This window comes from Trichoderma atroviride, chromosome 3, assembly GCF_020647795.1.
Source record: "Trichoderma atroviride chromosome 3, complete sequence".
NCBI lineage: Eukaryota > Fungi > Ascomycota > Sordariomycetes > Hypocreales > Hypocreaceae > Trichoderma > Trichoderma atroviride.
In genome coordinates, this window is record NC_089402.1 from 801,903 (window position 1) to 819,888 (window position 17,986).

Here is a 17,986-nt window from a genome sequence, read left to right on the forward strand (position 1 = left end):
AGCGATTCGAGGGCGTTTGCTTTATAAGCCGTGAATGAATATGTGCATTTCCTTGGCTAGGCTGAATGATGATTCTTTGATGATCGAGTTACGGAAATGCGGTTCCGTAATCGGATCTTGTGGTCTACAAGGGAAGCGAGAAGCTAGGAATTAGAGTTGAGCGATGTTTGGCTGGCGTCGAGCTACTAGGTAGATGGTGTGATGTTGGAGTTGTTAGTTAATGGACTCGGACTAAGCGTGGCTTTGCTGCGGCGGAGCTTCTAGAGATTTACGCGGCATTGTTCTGGATGGAATAATTAAGAAGCAAGGGTAGCTCCAGGTGAAGGCTGCTTTGTTATGTATATATATATGTATATGTGCGTCTTTTGCCTGGACTGGTGGGGCGAAACGAGGAATACGTGCTGACGGGAACGTGGACAGTCGTACGTTGTTAACAGGCTGGGCTACATGTACCCGATGAGCAGATTGCGTACACCGACTTGCGTACGACTTGCGTAGACGAAAAAGGAATATGCAGTCTAGCTAGCTCAGCTGCTGGGCACAATGGATAGCTTTCCTTTCTATCAAGGTGCGGCGCTTAGGTAGTAGATTTGGGTGCGGGCGAGCTAGGGCACGAGTCGCGAGGTGCTTATGTGAGAATAGGGACCTGTCTTGCTTGTTTGTTTTTGCCATGAAGTAAATGTATGGCTTGCGTCAGTCAGATGGGCTTTTTGGTTCAGATTGGAGCGTTGCTCGGCCCTCTTCCATGCGTTGTTGCAGTGCCATCTTCGGGTTATAGGCAGCCCGGCTCACGGCACTTGGTGGTATTACAAATGGAAGCCGAATGGGAACTGGATCAACAGCAGCTTTTGTCGGCTTGCCGTCATTGATCGCCGCTGTCACTTGCAAACGGCTGCCGCACCCGGGACGAGGCTCATGTTATTGACTGGTTACAACTCGGGGGTCGGTGTTGGATGGGAGAGGCGGCTTCGGCTTCGGCTCACCCACAATTATTCCTTTCGTCTCCGCTAGCACTAAAGACGCATCTTACAGCACCTCGTAGTTTGGGAAGGGCTGCCTATCCCGCTTCTCCACAGAGCTTAAGCCACATTTTTAACGAAACGCTATGGACACTACCGGTTGAGTCATATCGCCGGCGTTCAGGGCTTCGATGAAGAGGCGTCCAATCGCATCGCGGCGGGTATAGAGCTGGGGGTTTGCTTCTGCTCTATTAGTGACCAGTTGACTTGGACACGCGCGGATGCAAAGTTTGTGACGTGCTTGTGCCGTTTTTGGAATTGGGCGTTTTGGGTCTGACTGTTGTTGCTGTTGTTACTGTATTGGGTAGTCGTCTCTAGTGCGGGAATCCTTTGCTTCTGCCGGGTCTCGTTTTCCTCGGGTTCGACGAGGAGGGTGATTGGGGGGTTTTCTCTTATTAAGAGGTGGTTGTCGCCTTGCGTTTTGGGAATCTCTTTTTCTTGGCATACGTCTACAATCTGGCTATACTAGAGAAAATATACTATTGTTGTTCGGTTTCGAAAGAAAAGCCTAGGACTCTGTCATAATATACTATTGTCCTGCTTCCTTGTTCGGATACCACCTTACACATCTATACTGCATTTGGGCGGCTAGAATGGAGGAGAGTATACACCATACTGGTTGATACACTTATACATTGTCAAGGTTAGATTTATTCCAAGCTGCCATGATTATACATGTTGCACAACATGTCTACCATTGCTATTTACCCATGCTAACAAGGTTTCATGCAGATGGGCATTATAACACGCATGAGCTTCGAGCCTAATCCGGATCTTCCAAAGGGTCCTCCCCGTCCAAGTCCGAGTGCTACACCCACAGCTACCGATATCATCTCCAGCATCACCAAAAGTATGGCAACATCAACATCAACATCCTCCCCAACGCCCACCAGCAAGAGTCACGGATTCGGCGACATTGCCGAGGGCGGCAACAGCGGGGAGAGGATCCTACGGGGATTCTTCATCGGCGTGGCCATTGGCATCATACTCAGCTTTGTGCTGTGCTGCTGGCTGCCCTGCCTCAGAAAGAGCCCGAGGACGAGACTGCAGAGGAGGAACGACAACATCCGCCGCAGACTCGTTATACTCGAGGACGAGGCCTGGGTGAACCAGAACTGGCCGCAGAGGAGACCGTGGGAGGTTGGCCAGGACGAGAGAGGAAGTTATGAGAGCCATGATCCTGTGAGCCACGAGGAGGCTTGAAGATGAGGGCCTTGATCGAATGTTTGGGACAATGACTTGCACTTTTACTATTCACTTTTATCTTTTGGAAAGCGGGCACACTTACACGGCGTTGGATGACGGTAAAGCAGGGATATCCGGGGACTTGTCTGCCAAGGGAAAATCATTTGGGATAATACGTTACGGGATGGAGTCTGTTTAGGCGTTTCTGCTTATGGCGATGATGGATCGACATGCTCTTGTTGGGTTTTGGCTTTCATGTTTGCGAGGGTATAAGTCGTCAGAGCTGACGAGTTTAATGAGGATAGGCAGAGCTGAGGTGCTTACGAATGGAATGAGAATTACATGAACAACAATTAATTAGTTAATACCAATATTTTATAACTAGGTTTTGCAGTATGATTGAATAAAGCAGGCAAGCTTCGATGCTGTGTGCCTTTCTAATGATAGCGGCCAATAGGTGAAAAAGGCAGACTTGACGATGCAGGCAAGGTACGTACCGGCTCTCGCTGTTTCAGTGGCACAGCCACCCTGGACTGGGGCGTCCAATTTGACGGTCCAGCAGAGCGTCGCGCGGCTGTGGCGCAGCGTGTCTGCCACGAGCAATGACGTTGGCGGGGAGCCACAGTCGTGCGTAAGTAAGAGCCGCGATCAACTGAATCCTTTACTGTAGGCATATTTTGGGGCTCATTTCAATCTTTTTTTCTCACCATATTTTATTCAGCTGTTAGTTGATTCCATCTACTGATTGATTCCATTGGCGTTTCGAGCAGCGACTGAGCTTGGCGCTACTGCAGGCGGAAATCCTCAGCATCCTTCCCCCCCTCTGCTGGAAACGTTCGAGTCTCAGCTTGGTGCAACCTCGTTTTTATAGGCTCGTCGAAGCCAAGCCTTGGATTGGAGCGAGATGACCGGCTGATTCTGGCGCCGCTGGACTCTTGACTTGCTTGGACCTTCTTCTCATCACCCTTCTATCAACTTTCTGGTCTCAATCGGTGACGGCTTCATTCTCGCGCCATGCTCGACGACAGCTTCCCGACGTACCGCCTGGCCTCTCCCAAGCAAGATGCGCTGCAGACGACGCTCTTCTACACCTACAACGGCTCGGATCCCGCCCGCGCCTACACGCTCCAGAGGCCCGCGCCCTCGGCCTCGGCCAACCAGTATGCCGTCGCCCTCCTGGACGCCCAGCACCAGTCCGTCATCTACGGCGAGGTGCTGGTCAAGCCCGAGATGCAGCAGCCCAGCCTCTCGGCCGCCGAGCTCCGCAACCAGAGCGGCTCGCCGCCCAACGTGCCCATCACGCCCGACTCCTTCGCCGTGCTGCTGTACAACCCGGACCAGGCCATCGCCGTCAAGCGCAGCGCCGGGGGCTGGAACCGCACCGACTCGTGGGGCTTTGAGATGCCCGAGCGCACCTTTAAGCTGCCCAGCGCGAGCAAGCTGGACCAGGAGACGGGCAGCAACGAGGTGTCGGACCTGTCGCCCAAGATTCTGTTCCACTGGAAGCGCGACGGGCGGCTGAACAAGGACATGACGTGCTACATGTCTGGCAAGAGCGTGGGCGGCAAGAAGAGCAAGGAGCCGGACATTACCGTGGCCATGTACCGCAGCGAGAAGCAGGGCGACGCGCTGAGCATCTACGAGCCCAACATGGCGCGCGTCGAGGTCGAGGACCGCAAGGGCCTGGAGGTTGTGCTGCTGCTGAGCGCCGTCGTCGTCAGAGACTTGCACTTTGCGCCCCGGCAGAACCCCTTCAACATCTCCAGCACCGGCACGATTCCGGCAGGTGGTGTAAGGAGAGGCTCACGGCCTTTGGCGCCCAACGATCCAACGCTTGTGTCGGGTGCATTGGGCAACGTTGCACCCCCGGCGAGGCCGCCGCCGAACAGCAATGCCGCCAAGCAGGCCGAGATTGACGCAGAGACGCGGCGGCTGCAGGCGATGGTGGCCGAGGAAGAGCGACAGCGTCGGGAGCGCCTTGTGCGGCAGGAGGAGGAACAGACGAGGCGGATGCTGCAGCGGGAACAGGAACAAGAGGCGCAACGCCGGTGGCGGCAAGCCGAGGTCGATGCCGAGACGGAGCGTCTGCGCCGAGAGTACGGCGTGCAGGGCCAATGGCCGCCGCAGCCTTCTTCGTCACAGCGGCCCTCTGAGGCACCAAATGCGGCGACGACAATGTCTGGAGCGTTGGGAGCGATGGGCACTCGCTGGTACGGCCCGCCCGTCGTCAACAATCTCCAGCCTCCGCCCCCGCCGCGACCGAGCAGCGCAGGGCCGGCACCATCTTCACAGCAGCAGCAGCAGCCGCAGAGGAATGGCCGCAATAAGCTGTCTCCGCCAGTGCCGGGGGGATCTTTGGGGCCTTATGCTGGACCGTCGGGCGCGCGGGTGAGTGCGCTGAGTTTCTTTGGAGGGGGGAAGAGTGACGAGGAGAAGAGGAAGAAGATGAAGAAGAAGCAGAGCGTGCATTTCTAGGTGTATGGGATCATCTTTTTTTTCTTTTGACGTATAACATGGCGCTGGAGTAGGGGAAACATATAGGTTGCTTGTTATTATACCGGACATGATGAGATGGATTATGGGGAGCAGCATTCGCGATTGAACTGTTGTTTATTTACATGAAGATATATATCATTTCACATTATAAGCATCAGAAACAAGTATTAAGGAATGAGAATTTTGTGTGATTATTAAATGGTTTGAAGTAGATATCTAAACCGATCTTTTTATCTTTCCCTTTTCCTCCTGCCTAGATGCCAATAAGCATCCTTTCCGATATCCCTTCTCCCGTTGTAATAAAAGGTATCCTTGCGAATCGAATCAAATGGGTATATGTATAATACTCTTTTGGATGTAAAAAAAAAAAAAAAGAAAAGAAAAAACTTTTTGTGTGTGCGTGCTCCCAGCCCCTGAAATTCCCATGCCCAAGAAATCAAAAACTTTTATGTGTATATGTTTCTTTTTTTAATGAAAGTAAGAAAGCATATTTGTGGTCGTTCAATCGTTTGAAAGTTTTGAGTTTGAAGGATTGTTCCTTTTTAGTGGATAATAGGGCGAATCTGCTGGTAGTGCAGGGAGTGGTCCTTTGTCTGGGTGACGCTGCCAATGGTCTTGCCGGGCTTGGAGGAAGAGAAGATGCTGAGCCTCTTCTTGTGCTTCTTCTCGACCGAGGCGATGGAGCGGTTGTCCGGGGTGGGCGCCGCGGAGGAGGTTGCTGAGGAGGTCGGGGAGAAGATCTTGGGGTGGGTTTTGCCGGTGCTCAGGTGAGCGCGGATGTAGACGAGGTCGTCGATGAACATTTTGGTGGTTTTGTTTAGAAAGTGGAAGAGAAGTAGTAGATGGTGATTTTGTGTGTAAGTGAAGCTTTGTTTGTGGTGATTGAAGCTTGTTGATGCTGATGCTGGTGATATTTTTTTCATCTGAATGCCATCGCCCACCAGCTCCTTTATATATCAATTCCTCTACGACTCCATTGGTACGTACTTTTCACGATGCCGCGACTTTCCATCCTTCATCCCCTTAGCCCCCTTGCGTATACCTACAAGCTTACAAGGCTACAACAAAATTTTTCTTTCCATGAGAAAAAACATGTTTTTTTGGCAACAAACACGGCGGATCCGTCCGTAAAACGAAGGGGCTCCACAGGCTCTTCGTGAGTGCCGGTGACCCACAACCCGATCGTAGCCAGAACGAAGCTCCTTTTTTTTAGAAAAAAAAAACCCATGACACTATTGCAGGTTTTTTTTCTTGCCTGTGATTCGAAAAAGTGGGGTTAGTCAAGAAGGTGTGGCTCAGCTTCGTTGGTTCCTGAGTCAGCCGGAGAATAAGAAGGGAAATTTTCTTTTTTTTCAGGTACCAGAGTGCAGGTACGTACCACGGTAAACCGCGGGTTAAGCTCGCTCGGGCCGAAAGACAGGGATCTGTAATTGGTTTGTGTGAATTTTTTTTTTCTTTTTCTTCTGTGATTCGATGTGGCTTGATGAGACGTTGGTTTGTTTTGGAGTGTGACGAGGGTTTGGGTTGGTCAATGGCTGGGGACGGGGCGTTTACGTGTATAGCAGCCTGATGTGTTGGAAGCTGGAAGCTGAAGCTGCAGAAGTGGATGGAAGCGGGAGGGAGGCTGGAATGGGACCTGATCGGGCCATCGGCGTGGGCGATGACTGCATGGTTCGGCGTGACTGGCGATGCTGCGAGCAGCTTCTACAAATTACTCACTGGTTCCAGGCAGCTGCATGTGCTATGACTGATCTCTGTATGGCTTGCAGAGATTGTGAATAGCTTCACTTTGGAAATCACAAGTAGATACGTCCTTACATGGTGGATATCTCTGGGCATCACCATCTCCATACACGTGTTCATGACAAAGTAGCATCTCCACAGCATCACCGCAATTTTTCATCTTCTTCAGCAAATGCCCCCTTTCCCCTTTTCTCCTTGGCTCCCGCATGGCAGCCCTATGAAAGTTTTTTTTTACCAAAGAGTCACGAACCTCTTTTCTGTGCCGTGAGACCCGCCTGGCCGGGATCCGCATTAGCTAGGTACGGTACTCGTCCACTGTGGCTTGAAATTATTTGCTGCCGTAGTGGAGTACCGCATACAATGTTTCCATCTTTTACTCCGTATATAAGAACAAAGGTTGCAAGAGGAGAGAAAGAGTTGGCGAATGGTGGCGTGTAAGTGGACTCCGTGGCGAGACAATTGGAGCTGCGCAGGGCCTGATTGTGGTTTCTTTGCCGTAATAATTACTACCTGGGGCCTTGCTAGCTTGTGATTTTATTGTATAATTTTGGAATGACCTGGTTTTTTTTTTTGTTGGATTTCAAGTTGATGCGTGCAACTTTTTTTTTTTTTTCAGGGCTGCGGTCAGCTTCGGTTGCTAAGGGGGCGATGGATTCCTTTCTGCTGGATGGATACGTTGCTACCCACGTGGATTGAACGTTTCGTCGTCATGATGCTGTTTGTGTGGATACGATTTCGTGTGATTTCTACGAGTGTAAAGGGGGGCGCATTAAACATTCGTGTTTTGCGTCGAATGATTGAAGCTGGTGTAAAACACATGATGTTCGTGAGAACGTGGCATTGATGTTGTTTGTTGTTGTCTTCTCCGATGATAGCCGTTGCTTTTTGACTTTGATTCTTACAATGATTGCTCCAGCTTCATCATGTATTACATGAGAGTCGTAGTATCGCATTGGGCACTCCCTCTACAAAGCGTGTGACAAACATGCGGAGAACTGATGGCAGTATGAGCAGCCTAATAGCTATTTCACAGACATTGCAAATCCCACATGTAGCCGCCGGCAATGGAAATGGATACCTTCAAGACCCAACCAGTCCCTCATAAAACAGAGATCCACCCAAGCCCGGCTTGACATTCCGTGCCAATCGCCTACAATTCGTTCTGATCCTCTCTTGGCATCAAGTTGAGGAGCGCGGTTGCCAAGCAATCGATCGAGCCCTGTAGAAGACGGGCAGCATGGAGAGCATGTTTTTGAATGAAGAAAGCCGATGAAGCTCTGGAATCCTCGAGCAATCTTTGGCCGCTATTTGCCGGCAAGTCGAGACTCGTCGACTGTCCACAGCATCAATACCCCTTTGCTGCCCAATGGTTTGAAGTACGACAGGGGCCAGCCAAGCGATATTGGAACAAGAGAAAGGAGACAAATGTCTCCAGGTATTGCTTCGAAAAAGCGGGCGGCAGAGTCTCCTGCGTTATGGAGTCGTCTTCGTTAATATCAGCTTTCAAAGAAACAACATTCTCAGGAAATCCCTAGCCCCCAAACAACAACGGCGAAAAAAGACCAGCGTCACAATGTAAGTAAAAGACAGACACATAGATGCATGTCATCGTCATAATGTAAAACTCGAAATAGATCTAGGCAAGTCATTTCACACATCTCCCGTAACAAAAAGGAAACCGGCTCTCAATCAAAAACGCCGCTCATGCAACGCCTCCCACCTCCCCTTTCCGCCTCCAATGATCCATTTATGTCCCAGATTCCCTACCTTGTTGGCTTCTCTACACGTCATTCTCGTAAAGCTTGCTTTGTCTTGTTCAAATTGATTCGGAATATCTTTCATTTTTCCCCCCCTGTTATTTCCATATTTGCGAGTTTTCAACTTCATTTCTCCTCGTCGACCTTTTCCAGTCTTAGGTCGTTGACGAGCATGTATCGGCTGAATCCGAGCCACAGGTAGCGGAACCAGACCATCTGGCTCTTGTGCGCCGTGGTCATGGCACTCAGCGCAGTGCCCAGGCTGGGCTCTGAGCCGATGAGGTTGTTGGCGTAAACCAGCTTCTCCGGACGCTCAGGGTCCTTGTTCGGGGTGAATAGTGATGAGGCAATGGTGGTGAAGAGGTCTAGGCCGCCCGAGTATTTGCGCAGCAGGCTGACGGTGTTGAGCGTGTAGACGTCGACGGGGCTCTTCCATTCGGGCTTGCCCTCGGTCAGGGCTTTCGCAAAGCCTCGCGCGCCGTGGTAGAGAGAGATGTGGTTGGGGTGGGACGACACGCCCTGGCCGTCAAAGGTGATGAGGGCGTCGATGTTGGCCGTGGGCTCCGAGGCGTTTTCGGCTCGCTGGCGCGCAAGCTGCGGCGCAAAGGCCTTTGTGAGGAGGGTTGCAATCTTGGTCTCGTCCCAGTGCGTGGTCATGGAGTCGGGGAAGTCCTTGCTGCAGATGCCAATTGTGTCAGTGTCGTCTTTGCGATGCGCCTGTAGAGGCTGGCGGCACTTACGGGTTGTCGACGACAAAGACGTCGGACTCGTCGCGAAGACCGAGGGCCAGGCCGCTCTGGATGAGCTCCTTCTTTCGCGTCTCGCCCAGCCCATCCGCATTGCCTAGAAGAGCTCACGTCAGTCCATCATTCACATGTGCGCAAAAGTCCTCTTCTCGGCATCATCCCGCATGGCTTTCTGCTCTTCGTCGTTGTCGCGTGTGCTAGTACTCCACAAGTGAAAACACCCCACATGACATGATCATCCGGGTCCTCCCCCTCCTCTTCCTCCGCACGGAAAGCCACAGACATGGAGACGCCAGCAATTGGGCGCTCGCAACGAAACAGACGGGCCCGCCATACCTGAGCTCAAGCAGAGAATCTTGACGTGGTTGCCCGTCTCGGGGCGAGCCAGGGCCAGCACGGTCGGCGCAAAGAACATGGCCTCATCGTCCGGGTGGGCAATCAGCAGACACACGCGCTTCTCCAGCAGCTCCGGGAAGCGGTTGCGCACGGCGTTGGCGGTGCAGATGTAGATGCACGGCACGGCGGCGGCAACCGAGGCGGCCAGCACCAGCAGCGCGTTGGAGTCGATGGGCAGGTCCCTGAAGCCGAGGTCGAAGGGCAGGTTGAAGGGCAGGCTGAGGCTGGCGGGCATGGCGGCGATGACGGCGATGACGGCGAGATCGATGGACGGGCGATAAGCGAGGCTGCGGTCGGGGCCGAGGCTGAGGCTGAAGCTGCGGGAGACGAGCGCGTGTGTGGCCGCTGGGGACAAGCTGCTCCGGGGTAAAAGGGGAGAGCCGCGATTTGAAGTCGACGATGTTGTTCTGGACGAGGTTGCTTTTGGTTTTTTTGTTGGGGAAGAGGTACAAGTAGATGGGCGGGCTTTAAAATTGAAAAGGCGGCATGGACAAGGTGGGGAGCGAAGCCCGGAAAGCGCCTCTGCAGGCCGCCGTGCGCTGTGGCTCCAGGGCCTGGATCTAGTGTTGGCGGGCAGGCGGCCATTGGACAGCAGGGTGAAACGCGCCAGATGTGCTGCAAGGGATCGGCCTTTGACGTCTGCAGCGGACGAGTAGGAGGCCGAGGCGAGGGATCACGCGGAGGGGATGGAGGCGGCAGTTGGCAGCAAGATGCAAGGTGTAGCTGTGGAATGGGGCCGATATTAGGCATCTGTTTTAATGTACAGCTAGACCTGTGCCATCAGATAGTGTCCATGTATGATTTGATGCGTCCGATCTTGTGCCACTCTAAATCGCAACTTACAGCTGTCGATAGCGCCACTGCCAGGGGCATCGCCGAGAGCATTATCGATAAAGCATCCCCCACTGCCATGCCACTGCGGAGGTTTTGCTGTGGCCGCTGATTGGCCCCGCCGCAAGCCTTGTTCGGCTGATGTCGACCGACCGACCGATTTGATGTCATTTGTCAAGCCCGTTATTTTTCTTCAACTGAACACGAGACACGTATCTCACCATCTAGCAAACACCACATACTTGCATCAACACTGCCACTCTTTCGTCTATTGATCTCAATTCACATTACAAACAGTCTATATTTCAACTGGCGCCACCATGGTCAAAAATCGCAAAGAAAAGCCCCCCAAGGCCGTCAAGCTCCGCCAGCCCGACCGCTCGGGTCCAACCGAACAAACGCTCCTCCAGTTCGCCGATGAGCAGCAGCTCTTCAAAAAGGCCGCCAAGCGAGAACGACAGCTTGCCGGGGACGGAAACGAAGACGACGACGACGACGATGAAGAGGCACAAATGTCGCCCGGGGCGGAGCGGTTCCTCGAGGCGCTGCTGTACACGGCGACGCTGGCGACGCTGCACGTAACGTTTGACGTCTTGGTGATGAACCAGTACGGCACGGAGATTAAATGGGATCGCGTCATCCAAAACGCCGGCCGAGCATTCCTTGGTAAATTTTCTTCTTCAAAGACAACATCAATGTGCTAATTTGCCATCGCCAGCCTTCTTCATCCTCTTCTACGTCCTCCACCCCTCCACACCACACGCCACCCTCGTCCCCGGCCTGCCGCAACGCCTCCAGCGGCCCCTCCGCCAGCTGCTCTTCTTCGCCATGAGCTGCGCCGCCGGCTGCTCGCTCGTCTACACTACAAACGCTAGAGGCTACATGTACAACATGAAGCGCGCGCCGCCGCTGGGGTGCATCTGGCTGTGGGCCGTGGTCGAGCTGGACCTGCTGTGGGCGGTGTCCAGCCTGGCCGTTACGGGCGTGTACATGTGGACGAATGGGTATTCGTTCAAATAAGCAAACCAATCATTTGTTTTTTTCAAGAGGAAATAGAGGAAAGTTGGTTTGTCCTTGACTTGCCGTTTGGTAAAGCAAAAAATCAAGCGTTGTGTGTGTGTTTTTTTCCCGACAAGAACAGCGAATAGAGAAAAAGAAAAATGTTTTTTTTTTGTCATTCTCCGTAATCCGACTGCCACTCCTCAGTCGTCTCTTCATCTTCATCCGCCCTCACCAAAGCAGCATCCCTCCTCTCCTCAAACACCCTCAGCCTCGCCTCCAAATCGCCCATCCGCGCCGAAACCATGCTCACCTGCAAAAACTGCACCCTCGCCGTCAGCGCCTCCCGCTGCCTCACCAGCTCCAGCGCCTTTGTCCTCACGCCCAACCACGACACCGCCACAGAGGGCCTCGCCCTGCCCGCCGCCCAGCGCCTCGGCAGAAGCGTCCACTCAGAAGCGCCCCTCAGCGCAGACTTGACCTCAATGTCGGTCACGAGGTCCAGCAGCCTCTGCTCCAGGTTCAGCAAGTCGTCCATGACAAACTTGTACATTTGCTGCTGCTGCCTCTGCCGCCGCTGCCGCTTCAGCCTCTTCTTCTCGTCTCCTTCTTCTCCCTCCTGCGCGTCGTCCATTGCGCGGAGCAGTTCCGCCAGCCACGTCGATTCCGTCTTGTACCACGACAGCGACGTCTTTACGCGGAAGTACTCGTCGTCGCTGTTGCGCAGAAAAGCGATGCGCGCGTAGGCCGCGGCGGCAATGGCCACGACAAAGGTGAGGATGCCGATGACGTTGGCAGATGTGGAGAGCGGCGAGTCTTGGTTGTTGGACGAGTCCATTTTCTCCTTGTCCCACCCAATTGGGGGAGATGAATTTGTGGTTATCAAGTACAAAATAGTTACTTGAGGCCTAAAGACATGTCAAGTTTTACGGCATTGTTTTCTGTTACTTTAGTGGTCAAAGAATTGATCAATGTTAGACTACAGGCTTGTTGAAGTAGCTGAGCTTGGACCAGTTTCCATAGCTGGGCACTAGTCAGGGGTAGAGCCACTTTTGCCCGAGATGGAGCATTGAAAAGACATCGCCACACCATAATATACGCCATGAAGCCATTGTCTACGGGTGAACCACATCTTTGGTACAACTCAAAAATTACATTGCAATGAGTGAAAGGAAATCAGCCACAAAACAAGTCAATTTTATTCACTGGTATATAACCCACATCATCTTCTTGTAAACTAGCAATACGTAAAATCCCAGCAAAACCATCTCCCAACGTCAAATAACCCCTTTCGTAGCAACGATATCTGAACACGTAACAAAGTAACATGCGACCAAATAAAAGGAAATGAGTAACAGAAATTAGAAAAAGGAAAAACAAACAATAAAAAGAAGATAAAAACACCCATTTTTGGTTCCCAGTCATTCGGTCATACATCTTTATGCACCCAGATCACGCTATGCAACATGATGTTAAGAAATCACATCACCCCTTTTCTTCTTCTTCTTTCCCTCTTCTTCCCACTTTCCATCTTCTTTTCAGCTTTCTCATTCTCTTCAGCTCTCCTTCTCTTCTTCCGCAGGGAATAAAGGCAAAGAAAAAGAAAAACAAATAGCAAACCTGTCTATGTGGATAGTGGTATCAGATTCTTCCTCATGCAGCACAGTAATTAAAGGAAATAGGCAAATGGATAAATCAGATGCTCATCAGGCTCTAAAAGAAGACAGTAGAATCGGTAAAAAAAAAAAAGATGGAAAATATCCGGCAAATTATTTTTGTCTGCTCGGCTGCTCCGCAAAGCGGATGCCCCTTCGGGCGGGAGGCACTCGTGGCGTGCCCTCGTCGTCCGAGTCGCTATCCTCAGCAGCTGCCGCGCCGCCCATTCCCAGGGCTGCTTCACGTCGCCTTCGCTCGGCCGGTGTTTCACCTGCCATATCGCGCCTTTGTGACCGGCTTGTTCTGCTGCCGCTGCCTTCCATCTCGCTCTGCTGGCCTCCCAGCGCGGCGAGACGGCGGCTCCGTTCCACGGCAGTTTCGCCCTGTAGCTCGGAAGGATGCAGTGTGCTGTTGCGACGGCCTCGGGGAGCATCGGCTTGCCGTCCAGGAGAGAGGGATTCGGAGTTTCGGGCGCTGTGATGAGGACTAGGAGAGACGGACGTGGACGCCGAGGTAGATTCGGAGGTGGTGCTGGGCTCGGGCTCGACAATCTCGGGGATGTTGGATGGGCGGTTGGCTCCTCCTTGTGATAGATCTTGGCGGGCCACTGCTTTGAGTGCGTTGGATGCCGTCGACTGATCCACAACCTCCTTGCGCGTGCCGACGTCCAGCTTCTGCACCTCTCGGATGAAGTCGTCCTTGGTCATGCGTCGTCCCACTCCTCCGATCGTGAAGCGAATCTGTCTGTCGTCGTCCGATTCCCCCCTGTTGCGCCACGCTCTTCTTCCGGCCCTCACTACCGCCGAGGACACCAAAGCCGGTGGTCCAACCAGGCTTGAATACGGGCTTGGCTAAAGACGCAGCCGCAGACGTGGCCGCAGTCGTGGCAGCAGTCGTGGCAGCAGATGCAGCAGATGCAGCAGATGCAGCGGATGCAGCAGCGGCGGCGGCCGCACCAGCAGCAGAAGATTCACCTGCCTTGCCTTCTTCGGCAGCAGACTCGGCAGATTTCTCGGGCTGGCGCGCAAGAGCACCGAGGCCAAAGTACTTGAGACTGTTGTTGATCCGGGTGCCCTCCTGGCCAGGCTGTTTCTGCGAGGGGAGTTCATAAGTCTTGACGACCTCTCCGTCCTCATCTTCGACAATAATCTGTAGAACAAGTCAGTCAGTTAAACGCACTGAACAAGGCGTAAAAGAGATTCATACCGTATTGCCAAACTGATAGGCTCGGGCAGGCTCGTGTCGTCGGTGGGACTTGTCCTTTTCTTTTCGCTTTTCCACCTCGGAGCTGTACACATCCGTCATTTTACGTCGGATGCCGCTCATCGTCCAGTGGAATGGCTCTGATTCGGGTTTGGATTGGCGTCGGCCGGCAAGTGTTGGGAGAGTCGTCTCTCCTTGTCCACGTCCACCTTCATGAGGGACCGTTCGCTGATCTACAACATCGCCGTCATCATTTTCAAAGACCAGATGCTCTCCTTCCTCGTAAACATTGACGTGCGGCGCCCGGGGGCTGTGTTCGCTGTTCCTGCGGCGGCCGCGTTCTTCCTCTGCATCATCCGACTTCTCAACATCCACTTCTGTAGGGCTATCGCCAGAGAAGTTGGAGTCTCTGGCCTCTGGAGGCGACGGCGTCTCCCTCTCGGGTGGGGGTGACGCCAAAGCAGGACGGTTGGGGAAGATGGCCGACTGGCTGATGGGGCCTCCAGGCCCAAGGCCGTCGTCCCACTTTTTGTTTCTTCTTCTCCTACCCGACAATGAAGACGGACGGCTGTTTGAGCGGCCATTGGTATCGTCTTCTTTCTCTCGCTGTCGACGGAGGAATTGCCCAGGTGGGGGAACAGTACCCGGGGGGAAGTCGGGCGACTTGTAGTCATCCAAGGACGCATCTGACATGGTGCGCGCCTGGGATCTAGACTGGGATGAGATCCTTGGCAGTCGATTCATCCACGACGGCCCATCGTCAGGGGCGGCGGTGTAGGACATGGTTAGCGTCAAAGTGTTGATGCGCTTGCCGAGCGTAAAGACGGCGACCGAAGAACCATGGACCAGAATGGAGGAGATGACCAGGAACGTGACAATTGGCCAGACCAGGTAGATGAGATTGAAGTGAGGAGCATCGGATGACGGCAGCTCCGATAGCGGCACGGGCTCGTCGTGCTCCAGCTCAGACCGCGCGAGGATGGCGACGAAGATGGCTCCGACGCCGATGGGGCCAAAATGGCCTGCAAAGAGGGCCTCTCGCCAGTTTTTTATGTCTGGTATCAAGGGTTTGAGCATCATCATGATGGGGATGCGGCGGAAGAAGATGACAAAGATGGCAATGACGACCAGACGCCACACCTCCATGCCCAGGAAGCCGTTGTTGTACTGCTCCCAGGGGATGATTGTGCCAAAGTAGACAAAGTAGGCCAAGTTGAGAAGCAAGTCGATGACGTTGGAAACGTGTGATTCCTCCGTCTTTTCGCCGAACCAGCCGTCGTTAGAGAAACCGACTCCGGCAGCAAAGCCCACCAGCAGATCGTCGACGCCGAGGATACTACCCGAACCGGCGCAGAAGAGAGAGAGGGCAAAGTAAAAGACGAGGAAGCTCTCGCGATCAATGTAGTCGCGCTCTTCGGCAAAGCGAATGCCGCGGCGGGCAATGTAGCCAATCATGAAGCCGTAAAAGGCGCCAAAGATGCACTCGTACAGAACCACGTAGACGACGAAGTGGAAGCTAACCTCGCCGGCGTCGCGGTGATACTGGATCAGGAACAGCGAGAGGTAGATGAAGGGAAAGGCCATGCCGTCGTTGCAGCCAGACTCGGCGGACAGCAGATCTCGCAAGTGCTTGGGCACGCGCTTGGCAAACTTGCCCTTTCCGACAACTGACGAGGCCAGGACGGGATCCGTGGCCGTGACGCAGGCGGCAACGACGAGCGAGTCGAGCCAGTTGAGCGACGGAATCATCCACCAGACGAAGAGGCTGACCAGCAACCAGCCCACGGCCATGACGGGCACCAGCAGAAAGACGACGGAGCGCCAGTGCTTCTCCATGTAGAACTTGGGCAGTTCGACGCCGACGGCGAAGCACTGGACGACGAGGACGATGCGCGAGAACTCGACGGTGATGGTGTCGACGTTGCCCCAGGACTGGGGGTTGATGAGGTTGGCGGCGTGAGGCCCGAAGATGACGCCGCAGAGCGTGGCAACGGTGGCCTCGCCAATGTACATGCGCTCCTTGATGATGGACGAGCAGAGCATGAAGAGCGAGGTGAAGCCGCCCAGGATGATGTACACCAGGTGCGGCTTGGTGATGTCGAGGTTGTCCCACGCCATGGTGGGCGAGCTGTCGACGGCGATTGGATCGTGGGTTGTGTATGCCTATGCGGTGATGATGTCCGATTCTCGCGGAGTGTTGTATGTCTGTGGTTGCGTCTGGGATTTGTATTAATTGCCACCTCGTAATTATACCTTCCTCCTCTTGGGGTCGCCTGATTTCTCTTTTCCTCCTTCTCTTTCCTTTTCGGTCCTCCCAACAGCGCTTTCCTTTCCAGCCCTCGTAGCGTTTGCTCCCAACAAAGTATAGATAACGCAGCACTCGCCGAACAAATTTTTTTTTTCCCACGGGGCAAAAGAGCAATGCCTCTTGGCGTCCCTGCCTTTTTCTCCTCCGTTTCTCCTTCTCTTCGTTTCTTTTTTTTTTTTTTCTAGCTTCGTTTCGAGATCCGATCTCGCGTGCCAAAACAAATCACAGGGTCTCTGCGGATTCCGGCTCAAGGCGCCGGTCGAGGCCCTGACGGAAGCTGGTGCCGGGAGAAGCAGCGGCCTACGGGCTGGCACTGCAATCTTGGTCTGACGCCCCAGTCAATGGTAGCCGAGCCAGGGATGTCGTGATGGCGAGACATGCAGGAGAAGGAAGGAAGGAAAGCAAAAGAAGTTTGAGAGCGAGCGCGATACGAATGGGAAGAAGAGGAAACTGGGAATGGACAAGGTTAGGTGGACGGGGTTGAGTAAAAGAAGTGGGCTGGTTCGCACGATTAGGTGTCTGGCGGGATGAGGACGACGATAAGAATTGCAACGGGCAAGATTGCCACGCTAGTAGGGAAAGAGAAGAGAGAGAAAGGGATGGAGAGAGCCCGAAAGCCGCGCCAAGGGCTTGGAAAAGAGGCAACGCCGTAGAAGCAGCGATGGAAGTATAAGATAAAGTGGACTTTGGGCTGGCCTGGTATCGCAGTAGCGCCAAAGCTTGACGGACGACACACACACAGTGGGCCCGTGGAGACGTGCAACTGTAGACGGCTTTGAGGCTGTGTCTCTGTTGGTGTCGTCACTTGCTGGCATCGGAGGCGTCGGTTCCGAGGCCGCGATGAGAGGAACTGCCGATGGGCCCGGAAGACGCCCGTGGGCCGGGAGCAGAAGATGGGGGGCCCGGCGGCCAGTTCTGGGGAAGGCCGCGGGCGGCGCTACGGAGGACGCAGCTGGGCTGAGCTGTGCGGTATCAGAGAGTGCAGCACTGGTGGCGGTGGCTCATCCGGGCCGTTGTCGAGTTATTGACGATGGAGTTGCTGCTGTTTTGATGCAGTCGACAAGGCTGCGTTTGTCGTTAATTCCGGGCGATGCACAGAACCTGAAAGCGAAAAAGCCAAGCTGGACGACGCAAGGCGCCAAGGAGCTACCGCTGCAAGGTGTGCCCGCCAGCGCTGATGCATTGGCCGCACTGACGCACTGCAGGCGCTGTGCGTGGGGTCACTGCGTCGCTGCTACAGGGGACGCGCATCCACTGCGGCGACCGCCAAAGGGCCACTAGCAGCCTCTTGAATGCTGGAGCCAGGCGTCTGCCAATGGATCAGATCATCTGGGTTTTCTTAGCAGCTTGGCTGGCTGGGCGCAATTGGAATCAGGAATCGTTGGATGACGGAATCCGGCGCTTTGCCTGTAATCATTCCCGTATGTGCTTGTTTGATCAATGTTTTCAAATCGGAGTAAACATTGAAGAATTCCAGCGGGTTTTTATTCTGCATGTTCCAGTCGTCTGCATCCAGCTGTGAGACAGGCCGATCCGGTTTGCCGGAATCGTGCGCCTTTCCCGTTCATTTTCGTTTCTTCCCTTTTTCTTCCCTTGTCTCACCCGCCTCGTGATGACTCAGATGCGCCAACTGCAAGTGATTGCCCA

General features: G+C 53.8%; 8 protein-coding genes across 8 annotated transcripts; 3 read left to right on the forward strand and 5 right to left on the reverse strand.

The window, feature by feature from the left end:
• Positions 1–1,751: 1,751 nt before the first annotated feature.
• Positions 1,752–2,222, forward strand: TrAtP1_005483 (uncharacterized protein; the record flags this gene model as incomplete). Its single annotated transcript, XM_014089288.2, has 1 exon — positions 1,752–2,222. The coding sequence occupies one exon, from the start codon at positions 1,752–1,754 to the stop codon at positions 2,220–2,222; it is 471 nt and encodes a 156-aa protein (XP_013944763.2).
• Positions 2,223–2,880: 658 nt separating this feature from the next.
• TrAtP1_005484 (uncharacterized protein) lies at positions 2,881–4,891 on the forward strand. The gene has a single exon (XM_066112729.1). The coding sequence runs from the start codon at positions 3,219–3,221 to the stop codon at positions 4,677–4,679; it is 1,461 nt and encodes a 486-aa protein (XP_065968814.1). The 5' UTR covers positions 2,881–3,218; the 3' UTR covers positions 4,680–4,891.
• Positions 4,870–5,611, reverse strand: TrAtP1_005485 (uncharacterized protein). Its single transcript, XM_014089286.2, has one exon. The coding sequence runs from the start codon at positions 5,501–5,503 to the stop codon at positions 5,243–5,245; it is 261 nt and encodes an 86-aa protein (XP_013944761.2). The 5' UTR covers positions 5,504–5,611; the 3' UTR covers positions 4,870–5,242.
• Positions 5,612–8,326: 2,715 nt separating this feature from the next.
• TrAtP1_005486 (uncharacterized protein) lies at positions 8,327–9,577 on the reverse strand (the record flags this gene model as incomplete). Its single annotated transcript, XM_014089284.2, has 3 exons — positions 8,327–8,876; positions 8,941–9,043; positions 9,283–9,577. The coding sequence occupies 3 exons, from the start codon at positions 9,575–9,577 to the stop codon at positions 8,327–8,329; spliced, it is 948 nt and encodes a 315-aa protein (XP_013944759.1).
• A 916-nt stretch (positions 9,578–10,493) lies between these two features.
• TrAtP1_005487 (uncharacterized protein) lies at positions 10,494–11,193 on the forward strand (the record flags this gene model as incomplete). Its single annotated transcript, XM_014088956.1, has 2 exons — positions 10,494–10,839; positions 10,892–11,193. The coding sequence occupies 2 exons, from the start codon at positions 10,494–10,496 to the stop codon at positions 11,191–11,193; spliced, it is 648 nt and encodes a 215-aa protein (XP_013944431.1).
• Positions 11,194–11,347: 154 nt separating this feature from the next.
• Positions 11,348–12,010, reverse strand: TrAtP1_005488 (uncharacterized protein; the record flags this gene model as incomplete). Its single annotated transcript, XM_014089283.2, has 1 exon — positions 11,348–12,010. The coding sequence occupies one exon, from the start codon at positions 12,008–12,010 to the stop codon at positions 11,348–11,350; it is 663 nt and encodes a 220-aa protein (XP_013944758.1).
• A 931-nt stretch (positions 12,011–12,941) lies between these two features.
• Positions 12,942–13,151, reverse strand: TrAtP1_005489 (uncharacterized protein; the record flags this gene model as incomplete). Its single annotated transcript, XM_066112730.1, has 1 exon — positions 12,942–13,151. The coding sequence occupies one exon, from the start codon at positions 13,149–13,151 to the stop codon at positions 12,942–12,944; it is 210 nt and encodes a 69-aa protein (XP_065968815.1).
• A 163-nt stretch (positions 13,152–13,314) lies between these two features.
• On the reverse strand, positions 13,315–16,149 carry TrAtP1_005490 (uncharacterized protein; the record flags this gene model as incomplete). The annotated part of the gene is made up of 2 exons (XM_014089282.2): positions 13,315–13,977; positions 14,035–16,149. 2 exons carry the CDS (start codon positions 16,147–16,149, stop codon positions 13,315–13,317), a joined length of 2,778 nt encoding a protein of 925 aa, XP_013944757.2.
• Positions 16,150–17,986: the final 1,837 nt, after the last annotated feature.